The sequence below is a fragment of the Electrophorus electricus genome, chromosome 8, assembly GCF_041902795.1.
Source record: "Electrophorus electricus isolate QZ-2024a chromosome 8, ASM4190279v1, whole genome shotgun sequence".
Taxonomy (NCBI): domain Eukaryota; kingdom Metazoa; phylum Chordata; class Actinopteri; order Gymnotiformes; family Gymnotidae; genus Electrophorus; species Electrophorus electricus.
Genome location: NC_137504.1, coordinates 5,535,705 through 5,557,500, shown reverse-complemented (window position 1 = coordinate 5,557,500; position 21,796 = coordinate 5,535,705). Strand labels below are relative to the sequence as shown.

General features: G+C 45.0%; 1 protein-coding gene across 7 annotated transcripts in view; it reads right to left on the bottom strand.

Moving 5' to 3' along the window:
• Positions 1–15,178, bottom strand: part of nsmfa (NMDA receptor synaptonuclear signaling and neuronal migration factor a) — a 27,035-nt gene extending 11,857 nt beyond the window's left edge. For 6 of the 7 annotated variants that reach the window (XR_014125089.1, XR_014125088.1, XM_081720031.1 and 3 more), the window contains exons 1-4: positions 14,865–15,178; positions 4,643–4,701; positions 3,347–4,054; positions 2,931–2,997 (exon numbers count right to left, since the gene is read on the bottom strand). Coding sequence is in view for 5 of the 7 variants with exons in the window: in XM_081720031.1 (XP_081576157.1) it covers positions 2,931–2,997; positions 3,347–4,054; positions 4,643–4,701; positions 14,865–14,935 (905 nt within the window). In the remaining 2 variants the exon portion in view is untranslated. The remainder of the gene's footprint in view (positions 1–2,930; positions 2,998–3,346; positions 4,055–4,642; positions 4,702–14,864) is intronic. The other variant, XM_081720032.1, reaches the window with a different exon arrangement.
• Between the last annotated feature and the right edge of the window lie 6,618 nt (positions 15,179–21,796).

Below are 21,796 nucleotides of genomic sequence, written 5' to 3'. Positions count from 1 at the left end.
GGGCGGGGCTCCATGGCCACCACCTCTTTTCCACATCATTAAGGGCCAGCCTTCTCCAGCACTAGTTGGGCACTGTGCGATGCGTCCGTCTGACTTCTCCAGGCTGTTCGGTCAGCCGGGGATCAGCATGGAGACATCATTACCTCATCGCAACCCTTCAAATGCTCATCAGCTCACGCCCCTGCTTACACGATCCCCTTCAGACCACGCCTCCAGCTCTCTCCGCCCCTTCCAGATCCCTCCCTCTCCATCCCTTCTTCCCCTCCTCCTCCCTCTGCTCCTCCTTCCTCGCTCCCTTCTCCTCTCTCTCTGAAATTAATGATCACTGTATGTTATTTATTTCTCATCAGAAGGGGTGACACCTCTGTAGATGCAAATCGCCGGTGGTGATGCCAGCCATCTCCAGAGCAATGAGAACTCATTCGGCCTGTTAAAATTACATTTCTCTCCTCCTCAGGAATTGCCCCGATGATATTTATTCATATAATAATAGTGTCTGTTAAGGACATGAAGCATATCCAATATTGACGGCCACGCTTGATCATGCTCTCCCCAAGAACCAGTTTATTTCTAACTACGTTCATTTCACATATAATCTAGTTCACTCAGATCTTTATATACATAAAAAGATCACCTGATTGGACAATGCATTTCAGTGAGAGTTTTATTATTAAAAACATTATTGACAAGTCCTTAGTTTCAAAATAAACAACCAAAAGTGAATAATCTGACAAATACACACACACAGACACACCCACATACCCACCCACCCACACACACACACACACACACACATATATCTACATATTTGTTGTACTGTAACCATGGGAAACCACCAGAGACATCACATTTCTACATGCACAATGAGTTCTTTTAACTTTTAATTAAGAATGTTTGTGGTCAGCACACTTACCAATCACAAATCTGATAAAATGATAACCCGTGCAGTCACAAAATGGACACAATTAGCTGAAAAAATGAGTCACCCCTACCAAAGTGTCAGAGCTTATTCTAGAAAATACAATTACATTCAGTCCGGTCCCTCTGGATTTCCATGCCATGCCATTAGGACTATCCACCTCCCCCACACTCCAGGGGAACTCCTTCAAGGCACAGAATGCCTATCTTGAAACAGAGGGAGGCAGGAAACAGCTTTTGGATATTTGAGTTTCCTCCACACATTTGACCTCTTGAGACAGGTCTGGACACACGGTGCAGAAATGATGATAGTGAGAGCTCTAACTGGGTGAGGACTAGAGGCGGGTCAGGGTAGAGGCAGGCCACACAGCGAGGGCAGTTGAGTGAAAGTTTAGTTTATCATGATGAGGCAGGGTAGGATGGAGGCAGGCCACACAGGGAGGGCAGTAGCTTAGTGTGACGAGGCAGAGCAGGGTAGAGGCAGGCCACACAGTGAGGGCAGTTGAATGAAAGTTTAGTTTATCATGATGAGGCAGGGTAGGATGGAGGCAGGCCACACAGGGAGGGCAGTAGCTTAGTGTGACGAGGCAGGGCAGGGTAGAGGCAGGCCACACAGCGAGGGCAGTTGAATGAAAGTTTAGTTTATCATGATGAGGCAGGGTAGGATGGAGGCAGGCCACACAGGGAGGGCAGTAGCTTAGTGTGACGAGGCAGAGCAGGGTAGAGGCAGGCCACACAGGGAGGCCAGTAGCTTAGCATGACCTTGATCATTAGACTGTTCAGAAAAGGGCAAACAGGGTAAACAGGAGTGTCAGTGATCAGTGATGTACTAGGGCCAGTACATGACTGGCAGTTGAGCAGGATACAGGCACTTACAAAGGTTACATTAGGGAAGGGAAATTGTGATGCAAGACTAAACACCTTCTGTGTTTCTTATTAGAAGTCTCATATATGAAGGCTAGTGGTACAAAAATGTTTATATTATATATATATATATATATATGTGTGTGTGTATGTGTGTGTGTGTGTATGTGTGTGTGTGTGTGTGTGTGTGTGTGTATGTGTATGTGTATGTGTGTGTGTGTGTGTGTGTATGTGTGTGTGTGTGTGTGTATGTGTGTGTGTGTGTGTGTGTGTGTATGTGTGTGTGTGTGTGTGTGTGTGTGTGTGTGTGTGTGTATTCAATGTTTTTGTGGGTAAAGATGATGCTGACTGAAGGCTTTGAAGCCCCAATTCTACTTTCAACACAATACAAAGCAATTGGTGTCATTTTATGTGTAGTATGATGATATTCAGAATAATTTGATGAGTTTCAGCGTGCTGCCCACTTTTGCAGTGATACTATGATTTTCAAACTGATGTAATGATTTTCATCTACAATAAAAAAATCACTTCAAACATATAGTATATAGAAAGGCTTCTCTTCATTTTTAGCTGTATCTGATTTCGAGACTGACTACTGAATATGTAAGGCATAAAAACCTGACATTTTTCAGAAATTTGACTCTCACTGTGGAATCTACCACCATGGTAACTTCAAACCATCAGCCAAGAGTAATGAGAAGGGGAGTGGTCAGAAAGGCTGGACAGAAAGAGAAGCCAGTACTTAACAGAAAAAAGTAAGAAAGATTTTACTCACGATATCCTGAAGAACAGTGAGGAAGAGCACACACACACACAGAGAGAAAGATAGAGAGAGAGAGAGAGAGAGAGAGAGAGAGAGAGAGAGAGAGAGAGAGAGAGAGCAAGCACTTTGATTACAACTCTGCTCTGGAGTGAAAGCTTGTGTGCTTCTGTCATATCTTTTTGGCGTTGGGGTGTTTGTGTTCGCCTGCCTGCTGTGTACTCGCCAACTTCGTGAGTCACCTCGACAGTGTGGCTGTGTTTGAATGTGTGTGAATGTCACTAAAGAGCAGAGCAAGTGTAGCCGTGGTACCTGCAGGACCATCTGTCCCCAAGGTCACTGCACATTTCAGGAAGCTGAGAGAGGTGTGTGTGGTTAGGCTACTCACGCCTGCATCGTTGTGGTAGCAGTCTGGAAGCTGAACATGTTCTCTTTGGGGTACCATTGGTTTTCCTCTGTTGGGGAGAAAGAGTGGTGGACTATGTTAGTGGACTCGCGACCGAGCTATTTACGTTGTACTCAAACACATTAGTGCTTCGCCTCGCACACAGAACACACACTGTCCACTGCACAGAAGGTGAGAGAGGGTCACAGAGCACGACACAGAGGAAAAAGAGAGAGAGGGACACATGGAGAATACAGACCACGGCACATCCCACAGACGCCCAGTGATAGGAGCGCTCCTGTTATTCCACCCCCCCCACACCTCTCTCTCTCTCCTCCCTCACCCCCTCTCACCTCGCTCGAGCCCAGTCACGCGGTCCACACTGCACATCCGCTCTAGCGGCCACCGGCTCTGCTTGCCTGCCTCTCGTGCGCTGCTCTCCAGGTCCAGCGAGCCCTGGCTGCGGGACGGCGCGGCGGGGCACGCCTCGCACACCAGCGTGCCCTCCCTGCTCTCGGCCCAACCGCGGATGTTGTGCGCGCTCACCGAGCTCTGCAGGGGCTGCGACAGGTGGTGGTGGTGCTGATGGAGCGGACCCGCTCCGCCCGATACCCCCCCGCCTTGCTGTTGGTTGGAGGCGGTGCTGGAGCTGTGGTGATGGCCCCCGTGGTGGTGATGGCCAGCGTGGCGGTGGTGGTGCTGGGCGGGAGAGGAGGAGCTGGAGGAGGTGCAGGGTGAGGTGGAGGGCTGAGGGGTGGCCTGGGAGGGGGGCGGCGTGTCCCGCGCCCCCTTCAGCACCTCCAGCTCCAGGCCCTCCTTACTGCCACGGCCCCCGGTCAGCATGCCACCCTCGCCGGTGATGGTGTAGACACGGGACGGCTGCAGCGCACACTCCACGCACTTCTGCTGCTCCTCCTCGGCTGAAAAGCTGCGTTCCAGGGACAGGCGGCTCGGCGCGGGGGCGGAGGGGCCAGGTGGCTGCAGGAGGCCCAGGGCAGGGTTGATCAGAGCGGGCTCTGGGCTGTCTGAGGCCCGCAGGGCGTAGCTTTGGGGCTGGTTGTTCTGGGTACACACACTGTCTGGGGAGTCGGAGTCGGGGCCAGTGAGGGTATCAGACAGTAAGTAATCTTCTTGGACGAACAGAGAAAGACACAAGCAGCAGGAAAGACAAGAGGCAGAGAGAAAGACGAATGAGTCAGTGGGGAAGGTAACGGTAGTGGACCCGTCTATTCGCAGAATATTTAAAGGACAACTGACACTGCTCCCTTATTGACTGACTAATTTAGTACTTATTGTAGGGGCACTATTTATGCTTTTTAACAAACTCTAGCACTTATTGTTTATAGCACTTATCATTGTTTAAGACAGACCTTATGTATTTTGCTCTTCTAGGTATCAGCATTCGTCCCTGTATTCTACAGTATTCTAGTTCATCTGTATGTTTAATTCTAACCTACTATACTGCACTTGGATATATTCTATGAGTAAATGACAAAGCACTTTTGTAAGTCGCTCTGGATAAGAGCGTCTGCTAAATGGCGTAAATGTAAATGTAAATGTAATGTAAATGTTTGTAATGAAACATGACTGGCTCTGGAGGCCACGCAAGCAGACACAGGAGCTGATGGACAGCTGGCCAGGGAGAGGGGAAGGAGGAGCTCTGGGGAGAGGCAGCAGCTGGGGGGGGGCAGAAGGAGGAACGAGGCACTGCTCACCTGATCCGTTTCTGCTCTCAGGATGAGTGTGCAGATATTCTCCAAACGCTCGGGCTGCTCTGCAGAGAGACACGCAGACCCACTCACATCTCGCACACCAGCCATGACGGCAACACAGCACAACAAAGCTTATATGCTGAGGTCAGTCAGTTACTCTCGGCCAATCTGATGCCTGCTGAATATTCATGGATTATTTAAATGAACCCATTATCCTACATGAGACCAGTAAGCTTGAGCTTGAATTTGTCTGGCCCGATTAAAACAAATCCCTGATGAATAATCATAGACGGCATGAGTCATAAACTCACCCTTGTCTTACCCTTGCTGCATGTACTTAAGTCTATTAACGTACCGTATACGCAACTGGCAATATGTAAAATATCACCCCTTCCCTTCACTTTGAGAAGTTACAGTCCCCCTCGCCTCTGAAATTCCACCGGGAAGCTGACAACCACCCAGGGCAGAAAGCCTTAGACTGGGGTGGCTGTAACACACTGTACGCTGCAGCATCTAAGTGGACGTTTCTGGAGCTGAAATTGCTGAGCTCTGAAGCTCTGCAAGGAGGGAGAGATGGAGCAGGGATGTTATGGGTTTATCTCTCCAGTCCAGGCTGGTGAAAGGCGCAGGGAAAACTGGTATATAAAGGTAAAGAGAGAGAGAGAGAGAGAGAGAGAGAGAGAGAGAGAGAGAGAGAGAGAGAGAGAGAGAGAGAGAGAAATACAGAACACAAATAGAGATGATGCACATAATACAGATCAATAACTTTTATACTTTGGACTCATCTTCAAATGTCTGCTGATTTAAGAGCCAGTTCAGTAATGAGAGAAAGAAAAGTTGAAAAAAAAAGCACTATAAGGAAAAATGTTCTAAAAATTGTCCCTTTCTCATACTAGTCTACTGATCCTTAAAATTGGTATGTTACACTGAACAGAAGTTCACTTCAGAACATGGACATAGTGGGTTCATAGTGGGTTCATAGTGGGTTCATAGTGTAAGTAATAAGTTGCATTACCTCATCACTAGTTATTGCCAGCCGTGGAGAAGAATGTGTGTCTTTGCTGAATTATTAAACATACATGTCAAAGTAGAGCAGGGAGAGAAGAAGACCAAGTTGTAATTTGAATGGGTGCTGATTCATGGGTAAAGCAGCCATATAAAAACTTTCAGGATTGTTGTTCAAGAATATTCATGATTAGCTTGGGATGCTGAAAGTTTTCTCTGACCACAAACCCATACGTGCATTCACACATCCACGTCAAAACTCTCGTTTCATAGACGTAATGTCATTATGGTTTAGATCTGCTCAAGGTGCATCATAACACTATCAAACACATTTCAAATCTCCTTATGGAATTCTTCTCCGAGTGTAGTAATGCCTTCAAAAAGGAATCTGACTTTTCCTATTTAATGCTTCCTAAGTTTTGTTATTTTGAAGCTTTCTTTTAACAATGATTAGCATTTTTCGATTTTAATAGAAGTCAAGGGAGAATCTAGTCCAGACCAGCTTAACGTAGATGAAAATCAAAGAAGATGAAAAAAGGCTGCTATTAGCATAGGCCTTGAGGTTTGCATCAGTAATTCTTTTTTTTACACTTTCTGAGAGTTATGGGGAATGAGCTTATCAGATGCAAAGAACTCCAGACATCTGTAGATGTTAGACATCTGCACTGAATTCACTGGTGAAGTCCTGTAGTGCAGACCTAGCTGAGAACAGCCATCACAACAAGCAAAGCAAACCAACAATCCTGCACTCAACCATCAATTTAAGAGTCATGAGCTGCTTACATATAGCAGTGATATCCTGAAGACTCAGTCATCAAATTAAAGCTTATCCTGCTTCACATATGTTTGCATGTTGGCATGGGCCCTGGCGTAAGTCATCACTATTCGAGAAGCTGTTATGAATGAAAACATTGTAGGAGACGAATTGAACAAAAGGTAGGCTTTCCCTGTGTTTATTTCTACAGTGGAGATAATGTCCCTACACAAAGGCACATCAGAACTATGCATCTGTAAAGAGTGTACAGCCCTATGCAAAAACACAAAGCGCCCACTCTGCTCCTGAAATTGCTGCCTCCTCCACAGAAGATGTCACGCAGTCAGGGATCCCTCTCCTGGTGACTCCCAGCGGGGGCACAGCCCTACAGGCTCCCAGCCTAGCAGCCTCTTCCCACCCCCCACAAGCCCTACAGTATCGCAACCCTATGGACACAGCCTACGGACACGATGGCACCCTCTCCTCTGAACAGGGTGAGCACTCAGACCCTCCACACTGAGTCAGTCTGAAGAACAGCACGAGTAGCTTCAACAGTAGTTCTGACTCGAGGGAAATTTATACTAGTACTGCTGGGGGGAAAAAAAGCGTGTGGTTAAACGATGGTGTGCGTGCAGTTTTATATATAGCGGTGCATATGTCACAGCGACCACGCAGGCACGGTCTCGCACACATTCGTTGCATACGGTCAAACCACCAGAGCTAGAGTAATTCTGGAGTAATTCTTCTTCTGGGTGGTGTCATACGGAGAAGATGCTTTCAGTGGTAATTATCAGCCGCTTCAGAGCAACTCACACGCCCGCCTCATATATTTCATTTACGTTCTCGGAGTTGTGATTAACGTCAACAGCACGCCCAGCGTTCGCTGTCATACAAAGTGTGTCATATGAATGCCCTTCCCAACTCTCCTAAATTACCAGTTTATTTTCCCCCCCATTCTGATGTAAAATGGATGGGTGCTAATGTTGAGTGAAGCTTATGTACAGTTTTTCAGCATGGGCTACACCGAGGGTGCGAATGTGTCAGTGGTGCTCTGCGGAGCATTAGGACCATATCCATGCTCACACGTTTCTCAGCTAGGACTGAAGCGCTAGTTTAGTTGCCTTATAAGCAATGTTATATTTCTTTTCAGTTTTTTTTTTTTTTATTGAGAATTTATTGTTTTAATGTTTAAGGTAAGAGTCTAGTATCATACAAACATGTTTAATATCTCAGTCTACCCTCACCCAATGCCCTCACACTCCAGCTCCATGCTGAGGATGTGCTCCTGATAAAAGCATCCGGCTCAGTAAGACTCTGCACAGCCTATGACACAGCACTCAACTACTACTACCTCCAGTGAGTTGCACACACACCGGCACATGCAAAGAGAGAGTTACCATGCAGTGATCTGCTCTTTCAGCCCACAGTCCCCTTTGGCTCGCTCTCTGAAAGCACGCACATGTTAGACCACCTGCCATTTAAATAAATGATTGTTTAGTGCCTTTTATACATATCATTGGGGCAAAGCAGCTTATGAAAGATAAGACTTCAAACAAAATCTAAAACATTCAGCAATAATAAGTAATACAAGTCTAATTTAATGAACCAGTAGCTGTAAAATAATTTGCCAGACTGTATAAGCTTTATCCCTTATGATCCTTTTCTACCATTCCAGACTTCCTGAATGCAACTCAACATTTTCTCAAAATATTACTAAAGGCACCTTTAAAGTAAGACATTCCTCTGGCTGAGGCCCCTGTGGTTTGTAAATACTTAATTCAGGAAGACAGATCAAAGTGGACCATTATAAAAATGCATGCATAGCTTCCAATTCAGCATAGGAAGGCAATACAATAAAACTGACTGAGCGAAAGCAGTGCAATAAAGCTTCACTTCCTGAGCTACCTGGTGCTGTTCATCCCATGGTGGACATGGAAAAACATTGCGAGAGTTACTGCAAGGCTTTCATATTCCAGCATAATACAAAGTGTTTTGGGGCCTTTCATGAGTACGGAACACAGATTAAAATGGCATCTTGTCTTAGACCCACAGCTCCACAGCGCACCTTTAATGATGTCTGGAACTCTTTGTCGTGCTTTCATGCCCCTCCCACCTCCCCCGCCAGGAGGCGGAGTCACCAGTATCCAAGATGTAATCGTAGTGTCAAAGTCATCCTGAAATTTGTATCATTTCATCCAGTCGAGCTAATTACAGAGGATTTTTTAATCCTTAACACTAGGAGATAGGAGCCCTGCACCCCGCATACACACTTGACTAGTTCAGCTGTTTATCCTTTCAATGCCTGCAATTTAGTCTCCTCAGAAGTTAATAATTAGATACGGTTAATGCAGAAAAGTAAGGAAAGTTTCAGTCCAGGAATATTGCACGCTGCAGTATGCTAGCACTGTCAGATATTCTTACGAGACTAGTGCAATAAGGGAGGTTTCATAAAGACCAGTTACTTGAACTTTAAAAAATTCCCTTAGGGAGAAAAACAAACTAGCTGTATGAAAAAAAAAGAGATTTCTCCGCTTTGGTTTGAACTATGAATGTGTATCTGTGCCATTTCCAAAATTGTGAAGCTGCTAACAGGGTTAGGATGTCTGCCTGAAACCACTGATCTCCCAAAAGGTTGTCAGAGATGGCAGCATTCATCTTAGCCGTTTGGGAAACTTTGAGATCAAAAAGTCAAATTTCATCAGCCTGTTTGGAGTTGCATGAGAGACAGATTGAAATAAACACCACCTCCTGCTCAATTCCCCATCCTGAGCTGAACCAAAGGGATCCACGGATGTGACAGAGACTGGAGTCTCTTCAGGAGAGATGCTCTGGTTTAACATATGATACTAATGATGTCTGTGTTCGATTCAAGTGCTTTTGTCACCACTGATTACACATCTTAGTAGAAACACATGTGTCAGTTTGTTACATTAATACAGTGTATTGACTGGATGTAAAAGTGTTGCGTAGTGTGTTGATTTTAAGGTGTCCTTGGGTACTGAGAAAGAAGCTATATAAGTGTAATTTATTCATTCAATAGACAGCTTAGGGTTAAAGACAATCAGAGACCAGTGTTGCTCTATAGAGAACAGACAGTTGATTCCCTAGCTGCTCTAGCAATCCCCTTGGGTCATCTGCAATGAATAGCCTCACACAATCACTCTGAAACTCCTGGCTTAGTCTGTCAGCTCTGCCACCTCTGTACACTTCTGCCTTTCCCAGAGGAGCAGACAAAAATATAAATATATATCTCAAATACCCTTGAGGGACCTAGTGCTCATGAGGACAAGGGAATTTGACTCCACCTGTACGTCATCACTTTTAAGTTCGAAGTCCTATTGTTACAGAAAAAAAAGGCTGCAGTGGTAAATCTCGCATATGTTATGTAGAAGGTTCTTGGCTAGTCAATGGAAACCATTTGCAGCATTTCCTACCAGTGATTATGCAACGTAGTGACTAGAACTCAGAATGGAAAGTGTGTAGTCGCTGTGACGTTCAGGTGCTACAGGTCACAAACAGCAATGGATATTTTATACAGCACACAACAATGTGATCTGGATGCCAGAACATTTAGCAATGAAATAAAAACCTAAAGACTGTGACAAAAAAAGAGAAGCCACAACGTAGGTGAAGAAACAGAATTCCATGAAAAGAATATCGCTTTTGAAAGCTTTTCTTAATTCTTGTGCTTAGCCTGGTTTGGCCCTGACCAAAGGCTCAAATTCTCAAAGTATGAGTACTCTGCCTTCTGTCCGCTGCCTTTTGGTCACTGCTGTTTGCTGGCAGCATGGATGAAATTATGCAGGACAGACAGAGGAATAACAAACAAGTCTCAGTGGACGTGACAGAGCATGGCTGTCAGCAGAGCAGCGCGGGTGGATGCTCGCGATCGCTGCTAAGGCGAAGCCAGCCATTCAAGTCTTTCACTCTCACCGTTGATAATGCGCATGAGCTCCCAGAGAGAGTAGGGCGTGGTGGAGACCTGACTAATGACAGCCTCTCTGCACACAACCCAGACTGGATGTGCTTCGGGAGGCACAGAAAGGAGCAGCAGAGGCTTTGATCCCTCTCTGGGGCACCCTGAAAGAGGAGCAGCCTGACCTCCATCCAGGCATATTGTTGGTAAAAGCCTCCATCCAGTACTGTGACTCAGGGAGACAAGCAAAAATGAAAAACACCTCCAACATCCTAAATCACGTTGGGAGTAACCTGGAGGACACACTCTGAGCAGCACGCTCAGCGCTCAGAGGCATGGCCAGGATTACTGCATTGGCTTCATATCTGATCTTTACTTCCCAGTACTCAAAGGATTTACTATAATTATTTAAACCAGCATGAAGAGCTAATTGTGATGCATCAAGTTTGGTTTAATTGTATAGGGCTAATACAGCTCTCAAATATGCAATTTAAAATCCCATATCGGTATGATTTAATTAAGCAAGAGGCTTAATACAGACGTGAACAAATTTGTTAGTATCCTTACAGTTAACTGGAACAATGTTTCATTCCTCCTGAAAAAAATAATTAATTTAAAAGCAATTGTCTCATTTATACCTGCGTGACTTTGGTATGTCATACAGTAAAGCAAAGAAAGCATGCAAGTAGGTTAATTACTGCTTATTTTACAAAACATATTCTAAAATGTCCTGGACAGATGATACCTCTAGAAAGGTTTATAAATAATTGGATTACAGTGATCTTTCAAACTGTTTTCTTTAAGGCAAGACACTACAGGTGAATGGAGTAAAAAAATGTAACTAACAGAGATCACCATGAAACTTGCCCAGTTGATTACTTACATTATGACAATTACTTTTTATATTACAAGTTTTCTGATATGTTATGTTTAAATATGTTTAAATGTTCAGTCCCATATGGAAGGACGGTGTGAATGGTAGACAAAGAGCAATGGAAAACCTCTGAAGAAATTCAAACTAAACTCCAAGGTCAAGGTACATCAGTGTCTGATCACACACTTTCTGAGTGACAGTATGCTGCAGTGAACAAAACCCAAGAGGACTCCACTGTTGAAAGAGAAACATAAAAATAACAGACTGGAATTTGCTAAGGTCCATATTGCAAAGCTACAATGCTTCTGGGAGAATGTTTCTTTCTACAGATGAAACAAAACTGGAGCTTTTAGCAAGCCACATCATCATCTATGTTAAAATAAAGAGCTTTCAAAGGAAAGAACACCAAAACTACTGTGTAACACAGAGAAGGCTTGGTTATGTTTTGAGGCAGCTTTGCCATGTCTGGCATGAGGTGCTCTGATTTTGATCAAGGCACAATGAAACCTCAAGATTTTCTAGGCATTCTGGAGTGACACATACTGGCCAGTTTCAGAAAGCTCTGGCTCACACACAGCTAGAAGAACCCAAGAATGGACAAACACAGGACTATTCTGAAGTGGCCTTCTATAAACCCTGATTTGAAGCCTACTGAACATCTAAGGAAAGCGCTGAAACAGGCAGCCTGGAGAAGGCACCCTTCAAACCTGAGACAGCTGGAGCACTTTGCTCACGATGAGTGGGCCAAACTATATGTTGACAGGTGCAGAGGTCTCAGTGAGAGCTACAGAAATCACCTATTTGTAGTGATTGCCTCTACTGGTTGTGTAACAAAAAATGTTTTATGTCTATGCCATTTTCATTTGTTTTATTATTTAGATATTTAAAAAAAAAAAATCAAGAATAAAAAGCAAAGTCAGATCTTTGTTAAAGAAACACAGATGGATACAAATAACTTTTGTAAGTTTCATGTTATTTCGGAGAAAATTGTTGGTTCTTAATTTTTCTTGTAATGGTACCAACAAATTTGTCTACATTTATAAGTTGAACAATGGATAACAAGCTCACTTTAAGAATGATAAATGCTGGAACCAACCCTACACAGATGAGGAATGGTTCTGTAGTCACAGTGCATTAAACTACATAAACAACTTCTAAACAACTTTATACAGATAGCTGGATTGATGTAATAGGTTACAAGATTTTTTTTTAATGCAGGAAGAGGGTCTTTCACATGCTGTTTCTGTTGGGGTGGAAAAGCCTTTTTTTTCCGAGGGTGGCAGCTGCCACCGTGTGGCACCCAGGTGGCCACACCCCTACTGGCTGCAGGGGGCAGACTCTGTGCAGGGCACTGTTGGGGTGGGGAAGGTAGGAGATATAAGGAGGGGTGCTGAGCAATGGCCTGACCCCTCATCATGGCAGGAGCAAACCGAGTAAACCCTGATCCTACTGAATTTATTTCCTGAACCCTTTTTGTGGCCAAAAGAGGGATGGGGAATAACAAATTAGGTGACTTAAACCGAGAGGTGAAATTATGCAACAGTCCCTAATCTGTTTTAATATTTGACAAAGTTTGAAATTAAACTGATTGCTAAAATGGTCAGAAGAATAACCTCTCTTTGAAAAAAAAAAAATGCCCCTCTGTCTATGAGTTTTAAAGTTACCCTCTTATACTATGGTGCAAGCCACAGGTTTTATCATCTTACTTGAGTGCAGCGTAATAAATGACATCTGCAGTGAACGTCTGAATGGGCTTCCTCACTGCCACATTTTAGTTGATATCAGTAATTTCGGTGCAAGTTACTGATACACAGAAATAGCCCTGGAGCTCCATTTGTACTAAATATCTTATTTATTCATATGTAAAAATCTCTCAGGTCTTTGCTAGTATTCCCATTTTGTAAGTTCATGCCACTTTAGCAGTGTGTGTGTGTGTGTGTGTGTGTGTGTGCGTGCGTGCGTGCGTGCGTGCGTCTCTGTCCGAGTCCTAAATGTGGCGTGATGATGAGCGTCTGGCTGCCCAGGGTGTCTGGGGTCCCTCTCTCACCCTGTTATATTCGGCACTGTGTTTGAAATCAGTATTCTGAGCTATAAGCTCAGGCACATCTGTCCTGCATACTGAGAAGGCTGTCTCTCCCTTTCACTCACCACGTATGCACACACATGCTGAGCACAGGGAATGCCACGCACCCCATATTCATGAATTAAAGCCATTTGTCACTCAGCCAGGGTGCTGGAAGCAACTGTCACGCTGCTAACATGTAGAAGCCAAGGTTATCTAGAACTCAAGGTAACGTCCATGACCCCTCAAGATAACCCATAAAATAGAGTTCTACAGAAATATGACACATATCTAACACCTGTAACAGCATGATTCCAATTCCCCGTATAATCACCAGGCTCCTGGCAGACTACATTCACTTCAGTGATACTACGACAGCGCGTACACACAAAAAGGGCACACAATACCAGAGGGAATTTGGAACAGAAGGTAGATGAAATGAAAATGTATGACATGAAACGTAATGCTAAGCGATACATATGGTTTTCGTTTCAATATAACATTAGAACCACCCTTTATTGCAAGAATCCAACGGTGCGTAATCGCGGCAGCCAGCCAAGACACTCACAGCTGACCGGCTGACCGGCTGATTGATCGACTGATCTTTCGCCCGCTTCACCGAACATCGGCGCTGAAGAGCGCTCTAGTATGTCCTCACCAGTAGCTCTGCTGTCACAGGACGAACTTAGCGAACGACTGGCCTCTTTAAATGGTCATCTTGATGCTTATTTATGAGCGGGCAGCGTTAAAAAAAGATCGAGATGAAAAAAAAGACAACCCGAAAGTCTAGCGAAACGCGAACTTAGTTAAAACCTTCCGTGACTTATCCTGTCCTCGTGTAACGCTTTACGCGCAAGTAATCAAGACGTATAGGTCACGAGCTTCCCTTAACTCGCTCCCACCGCGTAAATTTTGGATTATGTTTGTACGCGCCTAATTAAAACTCTGCACAGCAAATCCCCGTGTCGACTTAACATCTTCAGTTCTAATTTAAACATTATCGTTCACCTGCGCCCAGCTGGACGGCAACTGATGCAGCTCTGGGGATTTTGGCTGTGTCGTGTCGGAGCAACTGCGGGAGATTTAGCTCTTCGCGTATTCCTCCACGAAACGTATGTATAACGGACCCCCCGCAGTGGTACATGACAACTATGGAGCTATCGTCCGCTCCCAGTAGACTATCGTCCCGCTTGGTGAAAGACAGCATGACAATACCGTACGCATTTCTGGCTGTCCCGTCTATTTCAGAAAGCATTCGAAGGCATATACAACCCGAGGTTGCAGCTATCTGATGCAGCAAACAGTTAAACATGCGATGACATTATACTAGTTGAATACAATATTCTTGATGTCAAATATATCTTCTAATAAGGACAATCTAGCAGTAGTGAAGTTGCATTTTGGGCATCCTTGCATCAATGACTCGTTCGCAGTACCAGAAGAAAAGGTGCGGAACAAAAAGGTTTAGTGAGTAGTCAGGGTTCCCGAGCAGGATGGCTGCTCTTATGGTTGCAGGTTTAAAGGGCAGATGGGCTTGCCGCGTAAGTAATTAGGACGCATATGTCACGCAGGCATACTGATGTGCTTTTAGGGAAGAAGTGGAAGGGTACTCACCTAACTTTTGCTGCCACCGACAAAATCGCATCGTTTCTTAGACTCTTCCGTTTGGACACAGCAGTGCCCATGCTGACATGGAGACCGCGCTCCGGAGAAAGCAGCTCATTCCAAAGATCTCAACATAGAGTAATGCATGAGAAACGTCGGCTATATGAAGAACCTCGTCCTCTTCGCACAACACGCCGAACCAGAGGGATACGTTATGATGACAATGGAGGAATAATAAGTACAGTTCTGCGTTCTTGAATGCGCTGCGCAGTGTGTGCAGCGGAAGGTAGCGCGCCGTCAACTAGTTGAAAGAAAGACACAGACTCGCGCAAACAGTGTTCTCCCCTTTCTCCCTTTCCCATTGATCCGGGGAAACAGAGGTGGGAGGGGGCGTGTGTATTCCGCCTGGTGGGAAGGTGGAGAGGCTGGGGAGGAAACACAGTAGGGCCATACATGGAACGGTCACTCCTTCGAGTCCACTGATTCGTGAGCTATGGCGAACATCAGGTAAGGAATGGCTGCTGTACAAGCAGGTATATCATACTCAGCGCGCCTTTTTCTCTGGCAGTATATGGAAGATAAGTCAACTGCCTTTTCACAACACATGGTGGTTTAATAAATTCTACATTTGCCCTTCTGCAGTCTCTGACAGACTGTAACACACACGCACACGCACACGCGCACGCGCGCACGCGCACACGCACACGCACACGCACACGCACACGCACACACACACACACACACACACACACACACACACACACACTCAAGCTGCAGCAGTATTCCTTATTCCATGGACAGTTGATTTCACTAGAGCAGCCAGCCAGCAGACTAACACATCGAGCTGCTAACATCGAGACATCATCTCTGCACTCCCATATCTAGTGGGGGATGAATTTTTTTTTTTTCATAAATCTGCCAATGAGGTATGAACTTATTGACAATACTATACAAAATCAATACTATACTTAATCAATACTGTATTGTGGTTGTGATATGCCTGTATATTAAATTAACTGTTAATGTGGATTATGACCAAAATGATTTACCTATGATGGATTATGTTAATCCTATGATTTATGAAAGTGCCCACAGAATGCTCATCTGTGTTCAGATTCTGAGAGCCAATACTACGGACCACTTATTTAACAGAAGGCAAATTGCTCTTCCTGCAATATCAGTTCTGCAAGGCCAATACTGTGCTAACGATTCTCAACCGATATATTGTGCAGCCCTACAATGAGGTTTCAAATGAGCACTGGGAAAAAGTGGAGAATCCCGTCCCCCTAAGTGGGTAGAAACATGGAATGACTGCAGATAAGAAGGAACAGGAAGAATGAATGGAAAGAAACTATAGAGAGAAAGCACACAAACACACAAACAGCAGAGGGAGTGCTGAGCTGATTTAGCAGCCAGCCAGTGGCTCTGCTGTTAAAGGGGCTGGGCGTGCACGGGGGGACGCGTGAGGGGGATACTGAGGATGTGGGGAAACGAGGACTTCAAATGGAAGAGAGGAGGGAGAAAGGTGGGCTATGAACCCAAGAAATTGTACTTACATAACGAAAAAAATGCCACACAATCCTGCTATAAATGCATGCAAAATATCACCAGGGCATTCTCAGTTCCCAATGTTTATGGTCTAGGGAAGATACTAAGGATTACATGCAAGAGAGAGACAGCCAGATTTAATGCTCGTGTTCAGCACAACCTCAAAAGGCCACTTCCAGGCTGGAGTATCACTGTTCATTTACCATCTTAAATATACAAGTGCTTAATCAATAAGGCCCAACCGTAGCAGCACCACCTAAGCTCTGCTTCCTTTTCATACCTCCCATTCTTTGCTCTGTCTGCAGGTGTTCTGTGCGGCCGTGGGGCTCACCGCTGTCATGGGCTTATTTACTGGCTTGCTCCGCTCGTGCTTTGTTTTATTGTTCACTGTCTCACTATGCTCTGCGCCACCCCCCTCTCTTTAAAGCACGGTTGTGCCAGCACACACAAAACCCAGTCTTGGCCTGCACGTCACATGACTGGTCTTCAGTGAAAGGCTTTTCCAGCACAGGAGCAAGCACAACCTGTGCTTTGGAAAGTCACTGAGTGTACGTGGAAAAGCCTCGTCTAGAATGAATAAGGTCTGTACGTTTCTCGTGTAAACATGTGTCTACTTGAGGATAGAGAGAAAAAGGAGAAGATTACACTATTCATCTGGAATAGTAAACAGTAGCTAATTGTTAAGCATAGAAGAGAGAAAAATACTTTTCAGGGTCTTTTTGTGGTATGCATTTTTGAAAGATGGGGAACTGGATATAAGGATAACAGAAGACAAGTACAATAGTAAAGTTATCTTTATTTCGCTGTGTCAATGGACTCCCCTTCTGTGTCATTTAGTTCTCCACAATATCTATCCACCTGTAGAGACAGACACACAACCACACGCACATCTGCCTGGGTAATTCCTGGAGGGAAGAATGGCTGTTCTCATCACTCACTTTCTGTTGTTCTGCCAAGCTCATCAGCTAGCTAGTTGATCAAACCAGAAAGGCCAGCCAAGCTGCCCATCTCATCAGTCCACTCTGGTTAGCTAACCTACACACCACTGCACTGCAGCCAGAGCACGAGCAGGAACTCACTTCTTTTATGTTGGATACCAGTTCCAAATCACGGGATGATACTGCTATCAAATGTATTTTATGTTGTAAATCTTAGTATCATTTGCTGAAAAATACAAAAAGTTTCTTTCTTTATCTTTTTAAACGTCATGAAAATCTGAGAAATTCTGAAGCAGCCTAAGAGCTGAAACATGTTCTTTCTCTTCATTGAAAGATATATTTACTAAAGATACATTTACTAAAAATCTCAACTTCTTGTGTTCTTTCCTTCTAGTTTTCCTGGTAGTTTCTTTTTTTTTCTTTCTTTTTTTTTTTTTTGCATTTCATTGGAACAGACACCACATTGCCAGAGCCAATTAAAAATATACTTCCAAGAGTAAACAACTGTGGCAAATGTCACCATAACAAGTGTAGACTAGTGTAATTCACTGCTATCAGAATGTCTAGACACATATCAACATCTTAGCGGTGCGGGAGCTGTGCTTTTACAGTAATACCCAGAAAGCTTTGATCTCTCTTTCTCTGCATTCATGTCGACACGTACTGTAAGGAACAAGTGGCATCAGTCAGCAGCGTGGCTGTGGTGGGTATCTGCAGCCACAGCATCGCTCCTATCAGCCTGGGGCTCACCCAGTGTGGAGGGCTGAGGAACTCACGCTCTCAGCACTATGATAGAGGAGGGTCCATTCTGCTTTAAACCCTTCTGCTTTACCCCTTGTAGTGAGATAATGATGTGGAAAATACAAAACATAAATAAGTACAGGGCCCTGGGTTCTGAACAGCCAGGAGTGACATCTACGACAGTGAGTTATTATTGAAAAACAAGTAATACTTTAGTTTTTCCTTATTGGGAAGAATCTAATGTAGGTCCACAGCATAATGATTTACACTCAGGCAAGACTGACGGGATAATGTGGTGGCCGTGGCTGGTTGTGACAGGAGAAGTCACACAGACCTTCCTCAAGCCAAAGTCCTGTCCAAGCGGCTGATATCCCTGCAATTTCCTCGCAGGGGCAGTTTATTTAGAAACCTGATATGTGCACATCGTTAACCAGATAATCAGACCACAGGCCTCGCACGGATGCCCTTCAAAATATGAGTCACAAATACGGAGACAACCTACTGACCAACCGCCTCTTCTACCAAACCTCTCACTCCCCACACCCCTGTTTACATAGCCTGGTTTAGCATGGATGCAAGGGTTTCATGCTAGTTTTCTTTATTCCTAACTCATCTTAAATTCAAAAGTGCACAACTACAGTATCATATTTACAACTGATTTTTTTTAGGTCTGATTAGTAAACACTGAAAGAAAATTGCTTTAGTACAGTAAAATAGCATGAAACTAATTTGGTGATAATGAATATTGCAACACCCAAATCTAGCTTGCTGTGCAGTTATTTGTACATGAAATATTAAAGGCCATAGTGAGTTCAGTATGCTACTGGTGACTGGGGTGTCCAGCCAGGTTGGCATGACCACGTGCCCTTCAGCAGCATGGCAGGTGAGAGCTGAGAGTACACTCACTGCCTGCAGCTCACCTCCACTACCTTCCAGTAGCCTGAGAGCAGACACACACACACACACACACACACACACACACACACACACACACACACACACACACACACACACACACACACAGACACACACACACACACACAGACACACACAGACACACACAGACACACACAGACACACACACACACACACACACACACACACACACACACACACACACACACACAGACAGACAGACAGACAGACACACACACACACACAGACACACACACACACAGACACACACACACACACAGACACACACACACACACAGACACACACACACACACACACACACACACACACACACACAGACACACACACACACGCACACAACCCTGAATCAGTGTGGGTTACAACTTCACAACACTTCAATTACACAGCTGGGTCAGCCACTCCAACAGAGGATGCTTTAACCACAATAGCTGCTCATTCTCACCAGGGCTACAGAAACGGTGTTTCATGTTGCAATTGATCTTGCTGTCAACTTCACACACTGGCACGTTTATACCCACATAAGCTCTAGTACAAGAGAAGCCTGTTGTATAGTGATACCTTATTTATTCTTCTATCTAAAGGACTTACAACTTACAGCTACCAGTTGACACTGTTCAGTAAGAGATTCGCATAAAAGAAATGGCAATCTACTGCCACATTTGAGAATCTCTTGCATCTAAATGCTTGCTCCTTTATATCAAACCTAATGGACTGTGTAAGTACCTATGCCACTGCATCCATTGAGGCACCACCCAAGAGGAAGACTCTATTAGTGAACACAGTGACTAAAGTACTTCACTGACATTTTCTGATCACGGTGAATGACGCCACTCCAATATGATTACCGCAGTTGCTCCAGCACAGCTGGCATCGTAGTCCTCCCACTTCAGTCTGTCCTGTTAGTCTGCTGGAGAGAAGATGCCCTGGGCACAGACGTGATGCCCATGCCTATAGCCACCTTGCCTCGCTTGGCAGCATGCAGGGACGGCGTGCCAGAGCTGAGCGGGTGTCGCTCGGGGCTCACGCCGATGATGTCAGCTCAGGGGGAAAAGTATCACAGTATGGCAGGTCAGCCGGGCGCTCCGCTACCATCTGCGACCACGTGGCTCGATTGCTGCACGGTGCCGGTGTGAACCAAAAACTGGGAGGGGCAGAATAAGAACGAGATGGAAGGTGGGAAGGCAAGAGACAAAAGGGAGAGAACTGTGAAGCAGTGGGCTGAGGGAGAGCTGGCAGGAATATTGAGGAAGAAAAGTGGAATTGTGTGTTATTTTGAATATTGAAGATATGTTTCTATATGTCCAGAAAAGTGTATTCTGCATAGTTCATATTGAATATGTATAGCCTGTAACAGCACACAAAAATCACTGCTGTGGAGATACATGAACCCAAGTCTCTATGGCCCTGTCTTTCATGTTCAACTCTCATCACTATTCTGCTGCAGTACTCAGTGTCTCACTGTCAGTACCTCTCAAACAGAACCTTTTAATAAAGTGTCAGGTATACTAAGAGAGTCTCTCGTGATTTCAGTTTGACCTTAAGCTTATGTCCACTTTCGCCGCCTTCCGTCTTTTCGAAGCGATCTCCAGCCAATCCGCATCTCGTCTCCGCCGGATTTCACAACACTCAGTCAGTGCGCCGATGAGCAACCGAGCCCATCCATATAAATGTGAGCCGGAGCTGAGAGAGGAGTACTGCAGCTACGCACAGGCCCTGGGACTTTCATAAAGTCTGGCTGCTTTCCCAGTGAGCTGACAGATGTATGATTGAACTCCATTTAGCCAGCTGGTCTGCCACTGGACTATTCCAAGCAGGTGAGGCTAGTGGTAGAGGTGGGGTTGCGGTGGAGCGGGACGGAGAGGCTGGCCACGCGTGTGGCGCTATGCATCTGGCTGACCAGTCTGTTGGCTCCCACATTAATGAGATCATTGCTACAGCAGGGCAGACACAATCTGGAAGAATCCTGGGTTACAAACAACCCAACTCAAATGAACTGTACATGTGCTGTGCATCCATCCAACAGAGATGAAGTAAAAAGACGGGGAAAAGCAAAGCATCGGGCTACTCTACCAAACAGCAGAGAATCCTAGCGCCATTTTTTCAGGTTTTCCATCTAGTCCCTTTAACTGAGCTGAAACAGGCATATTCGCCATTCGCATGCAAAAAAGAGAGAGATTTAAAGCTAGTCCTAGCAAGGCTTTACTGAGGGTCCAATGGGAGCAGTGTGTTCTTCCCCCCAAGGGAAAATCTTTGAACACAGTAGACCCAGGTTTCGTTCCCGCTGCAGTGTGATGCGGGGTCGGACCTTTTTCCCCGCTGGTGGCAGAAGAACAGACAAAGGAACAAAGAAACACAACAAAGGCCCCGGTAATCACATTACACCTGGATTCACTAGTCCTCCCTGAGGACAAAACACAGCATGCTCTGTTCCTTCACTGTCCTCCTTCTCTCGGCTCCACCTCTTCTACATCCATCTCCACCTGTTCACCTGTATAGATCTCTCATCTCTCTCTCTCTTTAAACAATTGTCAAGTGGACTAAATTAGAGGAGACAGGTCAATTAAATATGGACCCATTAGCGACTGGCTTTAGATGTTGACAGAAACTGAGTACCTTGGTGTACACTGAGTACACTGATTTCACTGAGTAAACTGACAAAATGAGTAAGTTAACATAAACTGAGTAGACTGATTTAAACTGAGTACACATATAAAAACTGAGCAAACTCCATAAGCTCTCAGGGAGCAATCACTGACTGCACCCAGATGAATGAAATG